At 41.4% G+C, this 23718-nt stretch overlaps 1 protein-coding gene across 1 annotated transcript in view; it reads right to left on the bottom strand.

Annotated features, from left to right (window-relative positions):
- Positions 1-23718, bottom strand: part of nrg3a (neuregulin 3a) — a 315296-nt gene that overhangs the window by 100250 nt on the left and 191328 nt on the right. The window contains exon 2 of the mRNA XM_078288565.1: positions 18267-18396. Coding sequence (XP_078144691.1) covers positions 18267-18396 — 130 coding nt within the window. The remainder of the gene's footprint in view (positions 1-18266; positions 18397-23718) is intronic.

Raw genomic sequence — 23718 nt, 5'->3', positions numbered from 1 at the left:
TTCAATTTTTTTGATGCAGTAAACTATGTTAGTCAGCTACAGTAAACTGCCACAGCAAAACATTCAGGAAATAGTTTGAAATATACTGCATCGTTTATGCAATTTTCCAGATAAATTGTTTATCGCCCATGTCACCTATAATAACAATAATGAAATACTACAACTACTACTACTAGTACTAGTACTACAAATAATAATAATGATAATACATAATCTAGGAAGTCCAAATATGCTGTGTACAATATGAAACAGAGACAAAGAGGTTTTGCACAAAATTCAAAATGGCAGAAATTTCACCTATAGAGCTTAAAAAGAACAGTAATTTGATCAAATATGGATTAGGATATGGGATTTTCAAAGTGCCATAAACTATTCTCAAGTACAACATGATATGCAACAGATTGAACTCTTCATCTCCACTCTAGATTTCTCTAATCACTGGAAATTGAGTGTATTACTGTTAAAATGACCCTAACTACTTTGAAATGACTGCCACTGGTGCTTAATGAATGAGATACAAAGCATTAATCATCCGTTTTAAAAGCAAGAGGTCACTCTTTTTCTCGCGAGGCACGTGCCACTCTCTTCCTATGTGCTACACATGCACTTACACAGACATACACACACATTCATATGCACAAACATGCACGCACGCTCAAAGAGCAGAAAGTTTTATTATACCACAGAAGCAAAAAGGTGACCGCTGACCTTCCAATGTGTTGTGAATGCCACTGCACCATGCGGTCAAGCATGGCTCAGGAGACTTATATATATAGATAATGTAGAAGCACACACACACACACACACATACCAGCCTTCAAAGTGCTGCACAGAGACTGCAGACTGTAGGAACTATTCATTAAGAAACAAAAAAGGGGAGGCATCACAGGTGGTCTGAGATAATTGAGACCAGACAGTGCAGTGAGTCATCGGCCAGTATCAAACCCCATGAAGTTGCTGTGTTTGTCTCCGAGGGCGGCTGTTACTTACACAAGAAGTGAAAGTCGGTGACAGTCGGTGTTTGTTTCAAAGAAACATTCGCGAAGGTTTCAGAATCGTATTGGTTTGGATTCTGAGCGCATAAAAATGTATCATGATGCAACAATAAGTGTGTTTTTATGTACTTGTTTTATTTTTTTCCCATCATATTCTTTGAAATGATGATATAAAAGAATAAAGTAAACACATCTAAGAAGTAGGACAGACTCCCTGCATAGAGAAATACCCGTCTTATACGTAGTCTGTTTGCTTCCTTGCTCTTAGAAGTAGAGTATGGTTAATGGTGATGACTTGATGCTGCTTTTAAATAGTCTGTTTCAGGGGTGGGTAATTATTTTCCATGGAGGTCTACATGAAGAGTTTTTGAGTGTTTGGCTGATTCATTCTCTATTTCAGCTTAACTCTATAGGGATTCGGATTGAATTAAATGAAAACACTTGACTGGCAACATCTAAATCATGTCTTAGGCTCACAAATAGATGTAGTGTATCACAATCTCAATAGAAGATAAAATTTAGCCTTTTCACTCAATCAGAAAACACCAACTCTCTGATGGGCTCACATCAATATTTTCAGAAAGGGCAGAGAAGTCAGTTGTGCCTCTGATCTTGCTCCAGGCATTTTGCTTCAAGTCTTGTTGCGTGTTTTGCATATTTTGGAAACAGTTAGAAAACTGGTACTTAAGTACACTAATAATTGAAGGCAGTAATACAACTCAGGTGCCCCTTACAGACTAACCACACTTTTACCGGAAAATAAATATCTAAATAAGCTACAGGTATTGCTTTCTGCAGCTTTTGCCTCTACCTCTCACTCATGTGTCACTGTCTAATTTGATGTGTGCTTAAAATGGCATCAAAATAAGAACCTGGGAATTTTGGGAAATGAGCACAGTGTCTTAAAATGCAAATGCGTGCTCCATGCACGGAAATTGAGAGAAATACGTTTCCCCTCCATGAAAGGATTATGTGGAGGAGACATGACTGGAAACAAGCAGTAGTTTGACTCACTGAAATAGTGAGGTGGAAAGTAAAGGTGTTGTGGTCGGTGTGGTGGATGGGTGTGCACATTTTCCTTAACTCTGGTGACTCAGGTTCAATTCTCAACTCAGGCCAAGAAGTTTCCTACTGTGCCTACCAAAGCCTAAACCTAAACCTAACCCTTTTTCTGCCTAACCTGAACCAAAGTTTTAGCTGCCTAAATCTTAGCCAAAGTTGTTTTACTTGCCTCAGCTTAACCGTTAGTTGACCTTTTCACATGACAAACATGAAAATGGCGTGTCCAATTTGTGTTATTGTCGCATAATCTTTCCGTGGTGGAGGAGCGTAAGCTTCACATAATTTGTGTACACAATACACAATCCGCATTGCAGAGTTTGTCCTCATTTCACAAAATTTTATGACGCCGTGTTGCAAAATAAACATCCCCACAAAATAAATCTCAATTAAAATGTCTATTGGCTGTTTACTTTCAATTCTGTGCTCCGGATCAGGAAATATTGCAAGATTATAACAGAATTGTGTTTTTTGGTGGCTCTGCAGCTCAATGGGTAAAGCATGGTACAAACACCACCGGGATTAGTATGCACTCCTGGTGTAAGGCGCTTTGGATAACAGTGTCCTCCCCATGGTAAATATCCTGACTGTAAACATCTGACCATTCTCCTGCTTACTGTCAGTGGTTGTGAGAAAAAGCAGCACAATATCCTTAGGCGAGCTGGGGATTTCACTGTGCGATCACCAACAGCGCCTTCTCTTCCCCCCTGCGCCCTCTGTGCCAAACATGGCTGAGGTCTTTATTCTTTAATTCCGTCTCTAGGAATGACTGGCTGACCCACCGTAGGTTTTTCTTTTTCTCTCAGTTTCTCCCACACACAGAAAGACAAATCCACACTGGCTCTCGCTGTGACTCTGTACTATATACTATACTAACAAGACATTCCTACCTTCACACGAGAGAGAGGGAGAGAAGAAGAAGAAGAAGAAGAAGAAGAAGAAGAAGAAGAGAGAGAGAGAGAGAGAGAGACTTCCCATTGCACTGAATGTGCAGCTTACATCACATTTCTTCTATTGTTGCAGCAGTGCAACACAATTAAAGACAAGGCAGCACTTCTAGCCGCCCTTTGTGAATTTATTAAGGTAAAGAAACCACCATGCATATCATTTGGTTATGTTTCATTTACTAACCCTATTAGTAGCCGGCAACAGCACAAAGAAAAGCTTTGATGTAGCGTAAACACCCCTGAATAATGTACAAAGTTCTAAAGCTGGAGAATATAGTATTATGGCCTATATATGAGCGCATAATTAATAATCTTATGCCATATGGAAACAGTGTCTGAAGTCACAAAGAGAAACTGAGAAAGAGAAGGGAACAAAAATAATGGGCTCACAGTGTTTCTTCTTCTTCTTATTGTTTCATTCTCCCTCTTTCTCTCTCCCAATTACATCATATATGATAATCTTAATGCATCCCTCCGGGAACACAAGACCACATGCTATTATTTCTCTAACAGCATTCTTTAGAAATACTCTATATACACCCATCCCGCCAAATTGATTGCAATCCCTCTTGTCAGTTTAGGGGTCAATTTTATTGTGTGTGTGTGTATAAGACTGAGAGTGATCCTGACTGAGAGGGTGTAGGTGTGTGTGTGTGAGCCTGCGTGGTGTGTGTGTGTCTAGAGTCTGTAACATTATTTTACCACCCAGATGTGTATATTATCACACTGGGACACATTAGCAGGCAGCCTCCCTAGCTCGCCAGTCCCTATCAGCTGATTTATAACACATATCAAAGCTAATTCCACTTACTTCCGCCGTGCGCCGCTCCATCTGCGATGCTGATCGATCTGCCCTTTGTATCTCCATAAGCCAGCCTGCCGTACACTAATAGGGAGTTATAAAGTTACTTTGTGACCTTAATAAAACCTTCACTTTGTTCTTTAGACCGCCACCGCCTCCTTAATCAAGCAGCCCACCGGCGCCGCTACACATACGCAAACTTCCTAACCTACGCTGTAAATCTGCCCTGCTTGCTATCCAACTCAAAGCTTCCCCTCCATCTCTCCTTCCATCCCTCCCCTGCCACGTTTTCTTTGGACTGCATGGTGGTTCTGACACAAGTTATCACATAAAAATAGCAGACCGTTCCTGTCTTGACAGTGTGAGAGAGAAAGAGAGAGAAAGTACACGGGAAGCAACTGAAAGTGAAAGTTAGAGGAGTATACGAAAACATTAAGAGTGAGCGAAAGAGGGAGGTGAGGTGGTGAGGTTAAGGTGGAACTGCAATAAATAAGGATTCTGTTTGAGCGATTTTTCAAAACATTTTAAAATCTTTGCCTAGGAAAAAAAAAAAAAATCTCCTGCCTCTATGAAAGCGCTGGAGGCAAAGGTCATTTTGTTTCAACAATAGAATTTCTCAGCTCGACGTACCGCAGGGAACGAACTAGACAGACTTGAAAAGAGGCTTACTGAGCTGTTGCAAGGTCTAAATATTTAGCAACTTTTGTAAAATTTGGTAATTAGCAAATCCCACCACTGGGCCCCCCCCTACAAAGCAATAATAATGAAATGTATTTCTTAGGCGCTTTCCCCATTCCCAAAGCACAACAAAGCATTTAAGTTGTATTCATAGCTGACTTTGTGGAGGACTTTGTTCCCTCTGTATCACAATGCAAAGCCAGCAGCGCACTCACATTTGAGGATGAAAGTTTGATGAAACACTGTTCCTTTACAAATTATTCACTAATTTTCCATGACAGAATTAATATACAATCTGGAAGGGCCGTGTAAGCACAGCTAACAAGTCAGGAGCGAGTATCCCAAGTGTCCTAGTGTGAGCCAGCTGGACATTTGTTCAGCAGCATGATAACACTCGCCAGTGCTATACAGTGCTGAATATGAAGATATTCTGCAAAACCATGCTATTTCTGTGAGGTGTGTGTGTGTGTGTGTGTGTGTGTGTGTGTGTGTGTGTGTGTGTGTGAGAGAGAGAGAGAGAGAGAGAGAGAGAGAGAGAGAGAGAGAGAGAGAGAGAGAGAGAGAGAGAGAGAGAGAGAGAGAGAGAGAGGGGGGGGGGGGGGGGAGTGGACATAGAGACAAATACATGTAGACATCTGCACACAACCACAAACACATCAACACTAACAAGCACACACACACACACACACTACAAACACATCAACACTAACACACACACACACACACGCACACACACACACATTAACACACGCACACACACACATTAACACATGCCCACAACACACATGCTCACAAACAGACAAAAAAAACCTGAACCCTGTAAGGAGCACACATAACTTAGGGGTGTGTGTGTGTGTGTGTGTGTGTGTGTGTGTGCGTGCGTGTGTGTTTGCTGTTCCTCCTCAGATACTGCAGAGATATCTTAATAGTGTGTGAGTCCTTGGCTGCAGCCCTGCTGGGGTTCCAATCCAAAACACACCGCCTTGCAACTTAAGTTAGTAATTAATGCCCCACAGTACCTTTTTCTCTTCAGGCTATTTTGGAGTGTTTGACTGCAAAGTGGGAGGCAAAAGCAAAAAAGCCAAAAAAAAACCAAAAAAAACATTGACACCATTTTTAACACCATTAACACCATTTTTTAGCGTTTGATCCTCCTTTTTCATGTCAAGATTGCTGGTACACGGAAAAAGATTTAAAATGAGGGATATGTCCTCTCCGTTTGTTCAATTTGGGACGGGGAGACAGAGAGAGACAGACAGACAGACACACACACACACACACACACACACACACACACACAAGGAAACACTACAGTCTCCTTTGGGCAATTCCTTTATTTCCACAAGAGAATTGGAGCGCAGAAAGACAGCTAAAACAATGCCAAAACATAACCAGAGAAGAATACAATAAACAGGAAGATGAACAGTTAATGGTAAGGCCGCTGCCTTGTTATTAATAGCCGGTCAAGTAGAATCTCAAAGAGGAACACCCGCTGAAAAATGGTGCCAATTAGCCCACAAAGCTCCAGATTTACTGTGTCTGCAGGAGAGATCGAAGACATTTTTCATTATTTCTATTTAGCTTCTATTTAGTCACCCACCATTGTCAAGTGGTGCACTTTAACTTCGGTCAACAGTGAGATGTTTGTCAAAGCCAGTAAAGTAACTGGAGCTGACACAGTCTCACACGTGATAAATACCTAGGTGGAAATAAATAGTTATGTTTCTGCTTTTTTTTGGCTCCAAGCAGCTTGAATGCACAATCACATACACACATACAATCACACACATACACACACACACATACACACACACAAAGGAACACAGACTGTTTCCGTAATCTCCAAATGGTGTTTTCAGTGTCTTTCCTCCAATAAAATTAGTAGAGTGAAAGGCATTGTGGTTGACCACAACCCATTGATTAGAAAAGAATTAATCAGAATAGAATAGAATTTGATATAACAGCATCTTCTGTGTGTGTGTGTGTGTGTGTGTGTGTGTGTGTGCGTGCAGCTGAGCCTTTGGTGTGGTCCTAAGAAAATCTTGTAGCAACAAACAGCCAAAAACATCACTAAAAAAAGCTAGTGTCTCAGTGTGTGTGTGTGTGTGTGTGTGTGTGTGTGTGTGTGTGTGTGTGTGGACTCCTGCAGCAACAAATACATCACTGGTAAAGCCAGTCTAAGTGTGTGTATGTGCTTTCATGCATTTATACTTTTGAGCATGTGTGCATTTGTGTGCCTCTGTTTGTATCTATATGTGTGTGTGTGTGTGGGTGTGTGCTTGCATGTTTGTGACTGTATTCATGTATGTGACAGTGTGTGCTTATGTGCTTGTGTGCATGCCTGTGTGTGTGTGTGTGCGTGTGTGCGAGAGTGACAGGTTATGCTCTGGTGATGTGAAAAGTGCTAGAGTTTGACACAGAAGCTTGTCAGCATCCATCAGGATCACTGCCGTCATCTCCGCACTGGCCCCTCCTGCAGTTCAATTGCCCTCCCATCCTTCTCTCCTCTTCTCTTCTCATCTCTTCTCTCCTCTTCTCTTCTCTTCTCTTCTCTTCTCCTTTCCTCTCGCTGTCTTGGGTCCAGATGTAGCGCTTCTACTTCAAATCTCCCTGGAGATGCTATCTCCTCTCCTCCACCCTCATCTGAGAGATGTGTAACAACACACACACACACACACTTGCACTCTGACTCCCTCACTCAGTCAGTCAGTCACTCACTCACTCACTCACTCACTCACTCACTCACTCACTCACTCACATACTTGATCCATCGCTCACCCACTTGCCCCTCTGTTCTCTCAGTAACAAGCTGTCAAAGACGAACGTTGAGGAGACCTATGTTATGACATTCCCTGACAGATGCCATATTAAACTTATGCCCAACATGACCATACTGTAGCTGGGTGATGGTAAGAATCTACACACCCAGTCCAAGCCCACAGTAAACAGCGTGAAGCCACAGCCTTGAAATAGTTTCTGCACTCATGGCCAGCAAGAAACAGCGCCGCAGTAAACCAAAAATGAAAAATAATGGCTCAATTATTGGCTATGTTTCTGCAGCACATGATTATCTTTTTATAGCTAGCAGTGTTTATGTACACACATAAACACATCCACACGCACACACACACACTCACATCCACACACACGCTCGCGGGTGCGAACACACTTATCAACTATTATCTGCAATGAAAAACATTTCATATGCAAACTACGGAGCATTGCATCTTTAGAATCATATGGCATGTCATAATTTATCGAATAAACTGGAACCCATTATTTCAGCGTCTTTCAGCGTCTTCACTTGTAATTAATATATGAGGCCCATTGGTTTTAGTTCTCCCTCAGTAGATTCAGCTTTCGTGAGTCAAGCTCAATTATAAAACAGCTATTTATGACGAAGCAGTATGATAAGCTATGAAGCATGATATTATTTATCACATCACCGGTGGCTCTTCACTAAAACACAATTTAATACCCATTAAATACTGTCGAATGCCAAAATTATGTACTTCAACATTAGCTGGAAGTTGGTATGGAATCAACACAAATTAAAAAACAAAAGGAAAACATGCTAACAAATTTTAACACTTCAAATGTTAAACATCAAATTTTAATTTTGCAATCTAATTTGACTTTTTTGCAATATCCTACTATTAAATGAGGAAAACTCTGTCTGTCTGTCTGCATCCATTTTGCTCCTCAACGGGTTGGCTAATCAATCTGAAACTGCACATAGGCATTGAGCATTGGCATAGGCAGGGACTGACGAAGCCGATTTTTCCATTTTCCCAAATTTACGCTGTTTATGCACATTTTTGGCAAGTCTGCGCGGAGCATCCCCAGGTATGGACTTGTATATATATATTTGTTTATTCATATTTCATATTTATTTCATAAAATATTGTAGTATATTGGATAAAGGCAATAGGTAAAAATTATATAATTATATCATTATAATTAGATAATGATATAATTGTTTTTAAATTATTGCTGCCATCAATTTCTGTTGGACTTTGATTAAAAAACCTGCTGTCATTCCAATAAACCAAAACATAGCTACTCATGAGGCAAGAGTGTTTCAGCAAGGAGCTTCAGGCTTTATAGGTAAGATTTCATTTTCCTGTTTATTTCTTTCCATGATTGTTAACAGGCGGCATAATTAGACAATTAGAGCGCCTCTAGCTGAAGACGTCAAAGTGGCCATTAGCTGAGTGTCAGCATGATAATGATTTTAAAAAGGAGGCATTAAACATTCATGACCACAGGAACCTCATTTGAGTTTTTGAATTCAAAGAAAAATCAGCGCTTAAGGTGGGAAAAGGTGCAAGAAGGAGCTATGTAGCGTGTGTGTGTGTGTGTGTGTGTGTGCACATGTGTGCAAGCCTATGCCTTTGTACATTCATGTTGCGTGTTTGTGTGTGAATTAATGTGTGAGTGCATTGCTATAGGGTACATACAGTACACGTGTGCATAAAATGTACTGTGTGTGTGTGTGTGTGTGGGAGTGTCATGATAATCAACCCCTGCTCTTCTCTCCTTTCTAAAAACACAGTGACAGGGAGCTAGTTCTCAGTAGGCAGAGTGGGAGACAGACATGTCTAGGCTCACGGCGCTGCTGCCATTTCAGAGTGAAGTGCACTACAGTGAAAACATACATCAGTAGGCTGGTATAGCTCCCAGGTAGCAATGGGACTCCAGAGCTGCTTAATATTGCAGAGACAGCTTGTCTTCAGTTATTCTCTCTCTGGTTCTCTCTTTTTCACTCTCCCTCTCTGTCTCTTTCTATCTCTGTCTCACTCTCTTCCTCTCACCCACTCTTTTTCTTTCTTTCTTTCTCTCCCTGCCTCTATTCCTTCCTTTTATCTGTAATCCTTTATGCAAATATATATTCTACTTTGCATCTCTCTGCGTCTTATGTTTTTTCACTTTGTCACATTCATTTTCCTTCCCTCTCACCATGCACACTGAAATTCATCACTATGCCTCAGTTTAGTCGATGGGGAAAGATTCCCCTAGGTAGCTATGGTAAATTACAGTGTCTTTGCACCCAGCCGGAACTTTCCCTAGAATTTTTTTTTTTTATTTTTTATTTTTTGGTAATCAATAGTACTTTTCCATGCTCTCTTTCTGCAGTCGTATTTATTCAGAGTTAGCCCTCTCTGTCTTGCAGGAGGGGGCAACACAAACTCAATAAGAGTTTTGGGCAAAAAGGATGGTTCATTTGCATATATTTGCATCCTATTAACACATCAAACCTGCTGACTTGAAAGGGATGCCTTGATTAGGAACACCACCAAATTATGTCTACTTCCTCACTCTCTTCCCCTTGTCCTCTCGCTCTCTCCTTCCCTCACTCTTTCTTTCTCTCCCCTGCTTCTCTCTCTTTAACACTGTTACTGTACATCTACATTATATGGCTCAGTGTAGCCATTTGTGTGTGTGTGCATCATTATGGAGAATAATGCTGGAATATCCCTCCACCTTTGATGGGCCATATAGTTCCTCTCTCTTTTTCTGTCTCTTGCTTTTGTCAGGGGACAATTTCACCATACAGCCATGAGCCTCCTTCTAATCTACCTCAAAGCGTTACTGATGCTGTCAATACATTGTGTGTGTGCACTGATGTGTTTGTGTGTGTCTCTGCATGCACACACACACAAATGTGCTTATACACACAGGCAAACGTGTTCACGCATGCACATAACATGTTAACAGCCTCCAAAACATGAGCATACTGTGTGGGTGTGAGCAGAAGTGAATGTGCACCCATATCCCTGCTCTCCCAGTGTTTGTGCATGGAGACCAATTTGCAGCCTGTGGCTCCGACCTGCCAAAGCTAATTAGATAGAAACTGCTGAAACGGGCTGAGAGCTAGCTTCTTTTAGTCTCGACTGAAGCTCAACAGGGAAGGGTCAAAGCGCTTTGGCTGTGTGTGTGCCTGTGTGTGTGTGTGTGTGCCCAGCATATCACTGATATATATATAATGAAATAGATGCAGCCTCGGTCGCTCATTTCAAAGCCATAGTCTGAGGCCAAATTTTCTTTACTGCTACTGCTTCTCACAGCCATTCCACTGTAGGTTCTTCCGGCACCATCAGTAGGACTCTGGGCTTGTGAACCCCATACAGCCTGCAGTCAGTTCTGCCAGTCTAAAGTGACCTTACACTATAGGATCAATATAATAATAGTTAGCTCCACCAATCAGAAATAATGCATTAATGCGACAGCCAATCCCAATTTAGCTACCTTGGTCCAAGATGCATTGTGCTTGGAAAAGAACAATGGAGATACAACCATTCACGTTAACTTGGTAAATTTCATTGTTTCTGTAGGCACTTTAATGATTTCTCTATAGGCATCTATGTTGTGCTTGCAGCATAAGAGTGTGTTGCAAAGATAATCTTGACAACATGAGATAACCACCTCAATTTGGTTCAATTTAAAAAAAAATCTTCTAAATCTAATCTAAAATCTAAATAAACATACTTTTCCCTTTTTCAGTAGCATCTTCTTTATGAAAAAAAAGCTAAAAATCTAAAAAGTGCACTGTTATCCAGCTAAGGCTTCCATCTCCATAAATCAAAGGTTAGCTGCTGTATATGCAGATGTGTCCAACATACTGAGGTTTTTTTCAGCTAAAGCTCAAATCCGATAGTTAAATTACCCATTAGTTATATTCATGCCATCGGCAGTAGTTTGTATCACTGTTGACATTTTCACCTTATAACCAAAGTGTATAATACTTTGCCCAATTCTGTTATTGCCAATACCTTTAGGGCCGTCATACAGAAAATATTTTCCATTGCACAGCATTAAGTCAATCTCTGTTCTCTCTATAGTACAAATAAGAATAAGAACAAGAACAAGAATATGAATATTCTGCCACCTGCAGTTGGAGTCCCATTGCCAGAGGCTTCCAGGGTTATTCACAGAAAAAAGTCATTGTGATTAATGATCATAATTTAACTAAGCACTATTACTCATTACAGTGATGGATTTGACAATTATATAAAGCTTTCATGGCTTACTGCTATCTCAATTCTCTATTATCTGTCACTTTCTGTCGTGGAAAGCAAACCATGTGTGTTTTTACACCTGTATCACTGCACACTGCAACAACAGACAGCATCGTATAGTCTGTGAATTCAGTTGTCTACAACCTTGAGTTTTCATAAACAGGTGATGAAAACATAATGTGATTTGATGCTTTGATGGTTTTTCATTTACACTATTCAACATTAGTTATTCCCATTTTTTTCCTACTGTAATTTTGTCAAACATGTTTTAGATTACCCATTAGATTACCCCAGGTTTCCCATAAGAAGTTAGGGCAAGTATACTGTACATAGGCAGTCTTCTTGTCCAGGCTTGGTACAGCGGACACACACACACACACACACACACACACATACTGTATATGTGTAGGAAAGACCCTTAATTGGATATTCCATGCGATTTATCAAACCCAGTGAGCTAATGCAATTGTGCAATTAACTCGTTAAACCTTGTTAATTAAAAATAACAAAGACGTCGATACAAATCAATGGGAAGTTGAGAAGTTGAAGAGTTTGGGGAAATTGCAGCCAGAATAAAGCCTTGGACAGGAAGTGGGCTTGGGAAAACTCACATTTACAGGAAATCACACGCTAATCACACAGAGTTATTTTCGCATGAAGACACACACGTACACTTATACCTATATATATTAATATGCTGTAGTATTTTGCTGTATAGACATATTTTTTTAATCACAACAATGTACTTTACATTAACTACCAGGGCTGGCGCTGTCAGAGAAAGCAAGCCACTACATTAGTTATTTTCTATTCACGCACAAGCTAAATATAGCCAAAAATAAGTACAAATAAAAATTAAATTATGTTTCAGAAAAAAACAAAAACAGAAAAGCACAACTGTAGTGTATTGACTTTCCCTTGTGGAGCCCCCTGATTAAAATGGCAAAAGATCATTAAGCCTTGAATTTGTGCTAATTACATGTCCTGTAATCACATACAGTGATAGATACAGTGACACACTGACGCATGACACACGCACACACACACACACACACACACACACACACACACACACACACACACACACACACACACACACACTATCAACACCTCTCAGTCACCATTTCACCACAAAGCATTCCCTCATTTCCAGCTTCCTGGTTTCTGTTTTTCCTCCTTCCTCCTTGGCTCCCTCCCAGCTCCGGTCTTTGCCTCATGTCTTCCAGTCCCAGGCATGCTGAGTGCTCTTCATCGCGTCTTGGAGGAATCATTCGAAGAAAGCGGAGCCGTCTAGCCACAATATGCGGTCTCTTATCTGTTTAATTTTCTCCCACCTCGAAAGCATGCCTCGGCATCAGCCTTGTTTATTACTGTCAGAGAGACACCAGTCGAACTCCCACTGGCGCGACATTATTATCGCACAGATGGTTATGAGGGGGGAGAGAGAGAGAGAGAGAGAGGGTGAGAGAGAAAAAGAGACAGAAAGCAGAGAGAGAGAGGGAAGACAGGGAAAGGAGAGATAAAGGAGAGAAAGAGAGAGTGAGAGAGAAAGAGAGACAATAGGTGTTTTCCATTTATACAGCAACCAGATGGGTTTTCAGAATGTAGACAGGAACAGGGTATATCACATTGTTTCCCCCTGTAATGACAGCACACCTACACACCGATCTGTTTACACACACACACACACACACACACACACACACACACACACACACACAATCATGCACTCCAGCATTCTATATAGCGAGCATTTGACACACTTTTATCCCGGAGGCTTTCACATGCCAAGGCAAAGTGTGAGGTAAATCCCTGCATGTCAGAAACAATATTGCAGAGAATGCATCGGCCCCTCTACTGTATATATTCCTGACACTTGCTATGCTCACTGGTGCAGTGTAGGGGTCTCTTGGGGTATCCGATAGAAACTCATGTGTGTGTGTGTGTGTGTGTGTGTGTGTGTGTGTGTGTCCTTCCAAATGGCCCGAGGAGAGACCTCAGCGCCTTGGACAGCGACAATTTCCCCATAGAGGGAAACCAGACGAGTTAACTCGTCACATTTTTTTTAACCTGCTCACCTTCAGTATTAGACTTACAGCTGCTTCAGGTGCCTCTCCTTTTTTCCCATGTGCATTTTAGTAATCTCCTTGTTGTTTTCTGGGAGCTTAGATGTGTGTTGTCAATTTCAAGCATGCCTCTTGTTAATAGGCCTGCCTGTGTGTGTGTGTGTGTGTGTGTGTGTGTGTGTGCACAGTCTGCACACAAGTAGGGAAGAGACTGTTATGTATTCCACCCAGCAGCCTCTCTATGCACCTATGAGGCCCAAGTCAATCCGGTGGCACTGGTCCATAGTCGAATGCTCTGGGAAAGCCTGAAGTCGCCCAGGAAAGGAAAGGCTGGAATCCAGAGGGACAGAGGTGGAGAATGACAAAGATTGTGAGTGAGAGAAGGAGGATTATACTCCAGAAAGTGGTTTGTCTCAAGGGGGGAAAAAAATGCTAGCCTCTTGTTATAGAGCAGCAGGATTTTATCACATTTTTGTATGTGTGTGGCACACAATTTTCCCCCCTAACTTGTTGTTGTTTTTAGTGACTGGCCTTTTTGCACCTACCATTCACATCTTTGTGAGCCTGTCCAGTTTTGTCCACATGTCACGGTGGAAGAGTTATTCTTATATTTGAGACACGCCTGCTTCTGCAGTGATCGGACAAACTTGTAATTATCCAACTCGCACATCTTTTACAGCCGGTAGCAAATTCATGACGAACGACCTCACAGTCGACTACAAATCTAGCCTAAGAGAAAAGGGCTGTGGCAGGAAATTGTGAAGGAAGAGGTGAATGAAGGGGAAAGAGAGGTGGAGGTGAAGAAGGAGGGAGGGATGACAAAGAGGAACGGAAGATTAAGAGAGGAGTGAGATAAGAGGTGAGGAAGAAAAGAGGGCAGGAGAGATAGAAATGGGAGGCGACACTTGTAGGAGTGAAGTGGTTTCCTTATTGCCTCGAGTAGAAGCTTTTAGTCATGGCACCAAAACGTTGATGAAAAGAGGGAGGGGGGAAAATAATGTTTTTTGGACTGATGGTATAGAAAAAGCTGTACGATCCATACCCAGAAGATATTGGATGTGGTACAGAAGCAGAACATATAGAATCCATTTCCCTTAGACTGAAGGGAATGATATTGCGGTAGATCAAAATATGCCTCACTGTGCTTCGACCTTACTTATAGCAAGCGATGCCTTACAACAACAACATTGCTGTTGATCAATGCTCATCACAAATATCACCGAGCAACATACTCTTCTTTTCAACAATTCAATTCAGAAAACGATCTCGGGGTAAATTCTATCCACATTACACGCAGCGAGCTTTACAGCAGTAATCCTTCCATTACGATTCATGTTCGAAAACAATGTAAACACTGGACCTGGGGGAGGCTTTCGCAATTTCTTCCAGAAAAAGACCCCGGTCTATCTATTGGTGAGAGGTCAACTCTTTTACCTGCAACACAGTGTGAGCCAACATCTTCAGACTCCAACCTATGCAAGTGTTTGTGTGTTTGGGTGTGTGTGTGTGTGTGTGTGTGTGTGTGTGCCCTCTAGAGAGCGCCTGTGTCAGACCCTGGTCTTATTGGCAGGGGCTTTGCACAGATCTCTTCCAAACCCCCCGCTGCCACCAACTGCCAGGTGAGATTGCCTTTCTATCGCTCGGCAGAGGGCAATGAGACGGGCTTAGCTAGCCCTTGTTGCTAACTAGACTCGGGTAGACCCTTTACAGTCGCTCCGGCAGAAGGAAATAAATAATAAAAGGAGAAGAAATCGAATTCCTCCTGCCTCCGAAGACGGAATAAATAAACACTGGCGAATAGGAAGAAGTAGAGCTAAATCCCTGGGTCCCTGGGCCCGACAGACTGCCTGACACAATTAGGGAATAGTGGCTTAGATATTCAGACAGCCTGCACTTTCTCTCCAAAACACAAAGTATGAAGCTCAGAGGAAGGGAGAAGAGGGAGGGGGAGAGGAAAGGAGAAATGAGAATGAGAGTATATATAGGTGAAGAGGAAGACATTTAAATAGTCATATCTGAACCAGTAATTACAGTAAAACGGTATCATTACAGTTTTTGTTCACAGTGGGAAAATCTTGCTATATCGAAGAACTAATTAATCAAATTCAGCATCACATACTTTTATAACTGAGTGCCTTGGCCTCTTGCCATGTTCTGAAAATATTATCTTAGCACACTGACTAATTTACTGGTTAGCTGAACACTAATGATTGAATGCCTGACTATGTTGCCCAAAGCAGTGAGCTCTGCTGCGTGTGTGTGTGTGAGTGTGTGTGTGTGTGTATGAGCGAGAGAGAGAGAGAGAGAGAGAGAGAGAGAGAGAGAGAGAGAGAGAGAGAGAGCAGTTTGTATCATCCATCCCCTCAGGTTGACAAACAGAACCATTGTGTACCAACAGCGCTAAACAGCGCTCTGGGGGGCAATCCATGGTTGTTTTACAACTGGTTGGGAATGGCACTTGATGCATGAGTTATGACTCTTATGAGAAAATCGTTGCAAAAAGGATCAAGTTTCATCTTGCAAATAAAAATGATTCATTTTGTGACGCATAATGCCACAAACCAGCCCAATTTATCCCCATTAAACGTCTGGATTGATCACACGTTTTCCAACCTGATTTGTCTCAATTTGTTGTAAACACAAATTGAATCAGATTATGCATTGATCCTCTGCCTGGGGTGAAATTTGTCATTCTTTTGTTGATGAGGACAAATTATGTCTGGAAATGTGTCAATAGAAGTGAAATGTATACTATGTTTTTTTTTCTTCGGTGGTGGTTTTTCAGTAATATTTACTCTCTCTTTTCTCCAGCTGTGAATAGTAAAATATTTATATGAAGGGTTTCATTTCAAAAAGATAAATCATTAGCTTATGTTCACCCTCAATATTTCCAAAGTATAAATGATTACCTCCACTAAATGCAATTATTTTATAAGCAAGTGCTTAGATAAATCACATAGTGAGTTTTTTACTGTACATTTATACCAGCAATCATTCTGATAGAGTGGATGTCACAGTGTTCAGATGGTGCATATCTTACTTTGGAATGAATACTGTCACATGAATAAGCATCAGCAACAGAGAACAACAAAGTCTGCTTTTTTCCTCTCTCCTGTGCCTTAACATACACATTGCACCGACAGCGTGTTCAGTGCCATCCCAGCATACACTGCAAACCTTCAGTCGTTAACAGCTATGCTTGTCCACAGATTATGTTGTCATAGCGACGGAGGTGAGCAGGAGAGGGGGGCAACAATCCTCCCCGTCTCTGACTCTACATTCGCCCACACCTGGCTCTCCTCTCTCTCTCTCTCTCTCTCTGATTCTGCCACGTTCATCCTGTTTCCCTCTCTCTTTCAACTTTCTTCTCTTCTCTATGAAACACAGAAGCTGAATACCAGACGTCTGTGCCGTTGTGGACTTGGGTTGACTTTTGACCGTTGGATTATGCAGAGCACAATCCAGACTGTGGAAACTGCAGCACGCTGAAGAAGACAGCCTTTGATGTGGGCGACTGTGTTTGTGTGTGTGTGTGTGTGTATACTACTTGATAAGTGTATGCTTTGTGCGCACATCTCACTGAGTGTGTGCATGTCCAACTCTAGCCATATGTTTTCATAAGAATGTGTTATTGAACAAAGCGAATCTCTCTCACATCTTTGAACTGAAACACCCCCCCCCCCCAACTACCACCACCACCACCACCACCACCACCACCATACACACAAACACACACACACACACGCACACATGCACACACCCTGGGGGAGGCATAACAGGCTCTTTGAAAAGCAGGTCGGGTGGAAGTCCTGCGGTTATATTTTGGAAGGAGTTTGTTCTGGGACTTAATTAGAAAAGGGCCCCACATTTGAACGGGCTAAGTGCCTATGAGCTCTACTCTCAAAACTAGGACAACTAACACACACACATACAGTCACCACACCAGTGCATGCATACGTACGCACACACATAGACACACACATCGACACTCACAGGTTACGTGCACATTAGGGATGGGACAATCACGGTACAAAAACAATAACGGTTATTACACCGCCCCTCATTTTTATTACCGTGACCACCGCAATAACCGGCAACTTGAGGCTGAATAGCAACATGTAATCGCCTTACATACAGTATGTTCTACAATCTTCCATTAAAACTGGTTTAAAAAAGAGAAATGTCTTGCTATTGACATGATATATTGTTTTAGTAATTGAAGCATATCTATATGTTCATCATCTCAATAATTATCGGGATAATATTGTATATTGAGATAATTTTGGCCAAGATAATCATACTACTAAGTACTAAGAAATCTTCATATGGGCACAGTCCTAGTGAACATACACACACACACACACACACACACACACACACACACACACACACACACACACATAGATTAAGTTACCCACAACGTTTCCCTAAAGCATTTCAAGAGGTCATGTCCACTGAAGAGTTTTTCACAAGGAGCAGCTCATATAGATGCTGCCAACGGCAAATAGTGAATGGAGTGAACCAAGAGCGGCCAGCTCAGTCCCACTGCAGGCTACAATACAAAAAGCAGGCATATCATAACATTATATTGTCATCACATTCTGTCTCAGAGGGAAGAAGAGGGAGAAGAAGAGTAGGAGGAGAAAGAGGAGAAAGAGGACGAGGAGGAAGAGGAATAAAACAACAGGACAATCACTTACTTGCAGTGCTTGTGAGGCCCGCTGAGCGTCTCGATGACAAAGCATTCCCCATCATTTAGGCAGTAGGCCAGGTCCTTCTCATGACAGGGTTTGAAATGCTCCGAGCGCAGCGGAGGGACAGTCGGAGACGCTGCAGGACAAACACAGAGAGACCCTTGTTACTCATAAACAATCCCCGCGTTTTTTTTTTTTCCTCGCGGCACAACAGGAACTGAACCGAACGTACTGGGTCTTCTGTAATCAGGCCCACTGACAGCGTTAATTCATCTCACTATCTCGCACCAGCCTATTACTCGTCAAGCTTCATTACGATCGTCCATCTCTGTCTCTTCCCTGTAACATACTGCAAATAAATCATCATATCCCTAAAAGTCGCGGCAGTAAAAGCCGGAGCGGCCAAACCCAACTGTAAGTCAGTTTTCCAGCACAGACAACTTGAGAGAGTGCCGATTACTCTCATCCCAAGGTTCCATTACGAGTGTCTGCCACCGCCTCATAATACGCTGTACGTTGCAGATAATACCAACACACTATTGTTTGTTTAGGCCCTGCAATGTCACCAGGAAAAGATGGATGGAGGACGGGTAATAATCTGTCCTGCTGTGATTAATACTCTGTGGTCCCAGCACTGTTGTTGGAGAGCTTGACTTCTCCCAGTGATTTATCACAACATGCATGACTGATTGTGGACAGTATACAGTTCTGAGGGAATCTGTTCAGCATGGCTTAAAGGATGATCTTACAATTGGAATTAATAGGTAATGCACCAATGCTGTTTTGGAAATATGGAAATGCTGAAGTGAACCAAGAGTCAAAAAGTAGTGGGGAAATACTAATTAAAAACACTGTCCAATTAATGGTCTTCTAAGCTGTTTACTGCTGTTAAACTTTGTTGAGGACTTTGTATAATTTATATAAAAAAAGACAGATAAATAAAAAAATATGAGTCATTTAGGAGAACCCGTGGGCAATCATCCTTCAGAAGTGTTTTGAAAACGCTAGGTGCAATTGGTTGGGGGCATGGCTTTCTGATGTGGTGAGAAATCTGATCTGCGCCACAGACCAGACGGTTTACTGTTTCCATTTAGCTTAAAAATGAAAAATGATAAGTCTTCTAAGGGTTCCCACTGGCCATTCCTCAGCCATGTTTTGTAAATGTAGCTCGATGAACCGAGGTGAGCCAAGACTTTATGCTTCGGTGATTAAAAATCTGTTTTGCATAGGGGATGCTGTTATTACTAGACTACTGATTACTATATTAGGTCATCCTTCAGTGGTGTGTGGAAAATATGGGCAAATAAATTGAGGAGAAAATGTCAAATGAGTGGAAAGTGATGCTTAAAATAAATGAAGGTTAACTGAGGTCCTCCATTCTGGTAGCTATAGATTTCTCAATCAAGGCAAAACGAAAGATTAATAATGCAGTGTTTGGGGCAAAAAATTATAAAACAAAAAAAAAATGGATGGGTGAAGTGAGGTGAGTTATTTCAGCAAGCCCTCGGGTTTCTTAATCAGCAGTATGAGGTGGGGGGTTAAACTATGAGATGGAGGCTGCTGATTGGGCTTTGGGGGAACTGAACAACCCTTGGTAATTGGCTGGCAAGGGACTATAGTTTCCTTGTGAGAGGGGAAGTTAGGTCAGGAGTGAAGTGGGCTGTGCGACCGCGAAGGTGCTTTTATTGGGTGAGGATGTCAAAAGATTGGACGACTAAGCACAAGGGTCTTAATCAAAGTGGTACCTTGCACTGGGGTAGTTAAAACAATTTTACCTCAACTTTTGAGCAACAGTTTGCATTTTAAAATAATTCAAAACCGCAAACAGCATATTAACCAACTCACTAGCAGTGGCACAATATCCATGTCTCTTGGTTGAAACTTCATATTTGTACGTATCACAACTTTCTACAAAAGTCAACGTTTCAGAAATGAAGGAAAAGAGCCTTATTTTCGGACATTAGCATAATGTTTTTTGAGAGGACCATGTAGATTTTCAATTAAAATAAAAACACTTTTGTATACATTAGGAATCCTAAACCTTTATTCAATGGGCATAGAGACTAAATAAATCTAACCTCTGTATTGTGCAAGAGAGTCTGGCTGCATGATGCTACTGGCAGCTTAGGGTTAGAGAGTGCTCGGCAACAGGAGGGTCAAAGGTTCACTGCCTCACCACGGCGAGGGTGTATTCCTGTTTGGGTGACACTGAGCAAGATGCTGAACCCCTAACTAACTCCAAAAGCACAAGACAAGTTTGACCCTACAGCTCCTGTTACATGTGCACTGTACATGTACTTCATATATGCCTAAGGTATGTATATAAAGACATAAATTAATAATTACTGTCCACTGTGGCTGCTGAACTGGATGTCGACCCTTACTTTCCTGTACTTCCTTTGTGGTGTTAAAGTGTGTAGTGCAGCTGCTCTGTGTTATGCTGCCAAAAGAATGAGCTAGAGCAGGGTGTGCAGTGTGTGTCATGCCGCCTGTGCTAGCTCCAGACATCTGCACATTCATTCTGGATGCAGAATGCCCAAATTTACCAGCAATTTTATAACACTGACAAATTGGTCATCCATTGTAATCTGAATGGGACAAATTAAAAACTTTATATTCAAAAAACTGCTGTAACAGCCATAGAAAACTCTTTAACACCTCTTAAAATGTACTGGCAAGCTTATTAGCGCACGTGGGTTAGCAACATGAGCAGTAGAGATTGAGCTATTTTACAATTAAAAAGTCTTATTTTTTAATAATAAATATTTCAGAGCTCATAAATTGGCAGTCCATAGCCAGTCATCATATGATTCAACAGGTGAAATTGGCATGAGAATTGATTTTAAATTGGCAGAGATATTGAGATGTGTAATTTGATATTGCCATTGTAACAGCTGACCAATGCTAATTCATTCAATATGACTAAAAATAAATAAATATTATGTACATATGGTAAATGGCTTTGGATGGGAATCTCAAAATGAAGTCATCAGAATGAAACTGTGAACCTTGTTGCACCTAACAATCCGTCAGCTTTATTTTATTGCTCAGTTGGATTGCTAAGGCATAATGAGATGAAATTGAATAAATATGAAGAGTACTCTTCTCTTCTTTGTACAGTTGCCAACCAGAAAGAGAGAAGAGAGAGAAGTCATAATATAGCAATGTCTGTCGGTGTCTCTTTTGACACAATTCCTTTGGCTTGCAACGCCACGCACTCTGCGCACAGAGAGACACTCAAACAAAGGCCAGAATCACAAAGCACAGCTGTGTGTCTCCTCGCACTGTGCTCCACGACACTGGCACTAGTGTTACAGTAGCTGTTTTTTGTCAACATAAAGGATTTCCCTCCAGACATGATTTCATGCTTGGACTGGGCTGCGCTGTTTTGTTAGTCCTGGCGATAAATGACTGAAGCGCCATTTGTCGTCCATTCTTTTTGTTTTTTGTTGACAGAGTTGTCAAGAGGTACTGTAGCTTGTTTAGCTTAACACTTGTCACCTGTCAGCTCAGACACTGTATGCACTCAAAGATTCGTGTCATTTTAAGACGGAATGCCAGAGTCAACTGAAAAATCATTTCAGTCCACTGAAACTATCACCCCAAGTAGGAAAACATTGCCACAGAAGGCAGACGTCAATCACTGCAGAAGAAAACAGTCCAATTTACTGTGGAGAGAGAGAGAGAGAGAGAGAGAGAGAGAGAGAGAGAGAGGGAGAGATAGAGAGAGAGAGAGAGAGAGAGAGAGAGAGAGAGAGAGACCCTGCTAGGATCAATAAACCATAGGGTGTTGGATAACACAACCCTCTCCTTCGACCTCTCTTTTCCTTCTGCCTTTTCTCTCTCTCTCTCCCTCTCCCTCTCCCTCTCTCTTTCATCTTTGAATTAAGACAGTGCTTGGATACAGTGGAGAGATGTTGGCAGGAATGTATGTAACACTTAATAATTTGATAAAAATACATATTTGACTGGGGCCCTTTCTGAGTTTTACCATAACTTTGAGATTGAGGTGTCTGTGACTGTTAGAAGACAGTCAAAGAAAGTACTGTGATTATGTTTTGAAGCTAAAGAAATCACAATGGTTGAGGAAAACCCAATAGCTAGTATGTGGTGATACACTATTTGTGATTTAATTGTTGTTCCTGCTGTTGATACACTAAGCTAGCCATGCAAATATGAATTTAAACCTTTGCAAATTTGATTAGGAAAATCCAGCAGTGCCCCTTTCCTCTTTCATCTTCCTGTTTCATCTTTGATTTGTTTTACTTTCTAGCATTCTGTATGTTTTTCTATTTTTCTTGCTTAAATTTTATCAACCTTGATTTAATTCATTCAACTGCATTTTGCACTTTACTGTGTTTTGCTTTTCCTTATACTGTAAATTAGCTTGTAACATTTGTTTTGAAAAGTCCTCTACAAATAAAGTTTATTATTAGTATTATTCCCATACAAAGGGTTCTACCTACAAGCCCCCCGACACAAATAAGGCTATCAACAAAAGCTAATTAGATCTGAATCTGTATCTTCATATATCTGTCACTGTCACTCACACACGACACCAGCAGCAACATTGTTAACAAATCAATTAAAGCATGGAAATGAAATGGTGAAACAAAGAAGTCAATTAACAATTTTATGGAGAAATCCTGAGTCTGCCTTGCCTTTGAATGAAGCCTTTGATAGTTACCTTTCCTCATCTTTATTTAAACATTTGGCCTGGGTTTACAGTGAGCCACAACAAAGTGCTTACCTGAATGAGCAATATTGAAATGTGCTTGGTGCAAGTATTGCATGTAGTTGTTTTGATGAAATGTCAAAAATGTTGCAGCCTAGCCAAATGGAACATCCCCAAACTGTTGCAAATGGAAACACAAAGCAGATCATTGCTGTTTCTCACTGTAATGGCAGCATTTATGCTTCTTTGCTGGCATTGCAATCTTTCCTAAATTAGTTACATTCAAAGTGCTGATTCAGCAAAATATGTTTAAGCAGTATTCAAGTCATATTGTGTCAAGAGCTCACAATTACCAACAAAACACTGACTAGGCACTAATCAATGAGATTAGATGTTTATGAGGTAAACATGGGCACTGAAGGCATAAGCTTTTTTTGACTAACACAATATAGAAAGAGAGAGGCCTACATCACTGAATGCATTAAGGAAAATTAAGAATTTCAATGAGCAGTTGTATTTGTACTATGATTGTCAGATATTTCTCTCATGTCTCATCTCCTCTCTCTCTCTATTCGTCTCACTCTCTCTCCCCCACCATTTCCTCTTTGCTTGCTTTCTTCCCTCTTCTGTTTCCCTCCATCTCTTCCTCAGTTCACGTGTGTGTACCGCTGCCCAGGCGTGTTTGAGAGGGTTAAGGCGTGACAGCCCCGTGGGCAGGCCTGTAATAGCGTCCTTCACGGCTGACATTCCCCCAGAGTGACAGACAGACAGGCAGGCAGGCAG

Source organism: Centroberyx gerrardi, chromosome 15, assembly GCF_048128805.1.
Source record: "Centroberyx gerrardi isolate f3 chromosome 15, fCenGer3.hap1.cur.20231027, whole genome shotgun sequence".
NCBI lineage: Eukaryota > Metazoa > Chordata > Actinopteri > Beryciformes > Berycidae > Centroberyx > Centroberyx gerrardi.
The sequence above is the reverse complement of the archived record's forward strand: the minus strand, read 5'-3'. Positions and strand labels throughout refer to the sequence as shown.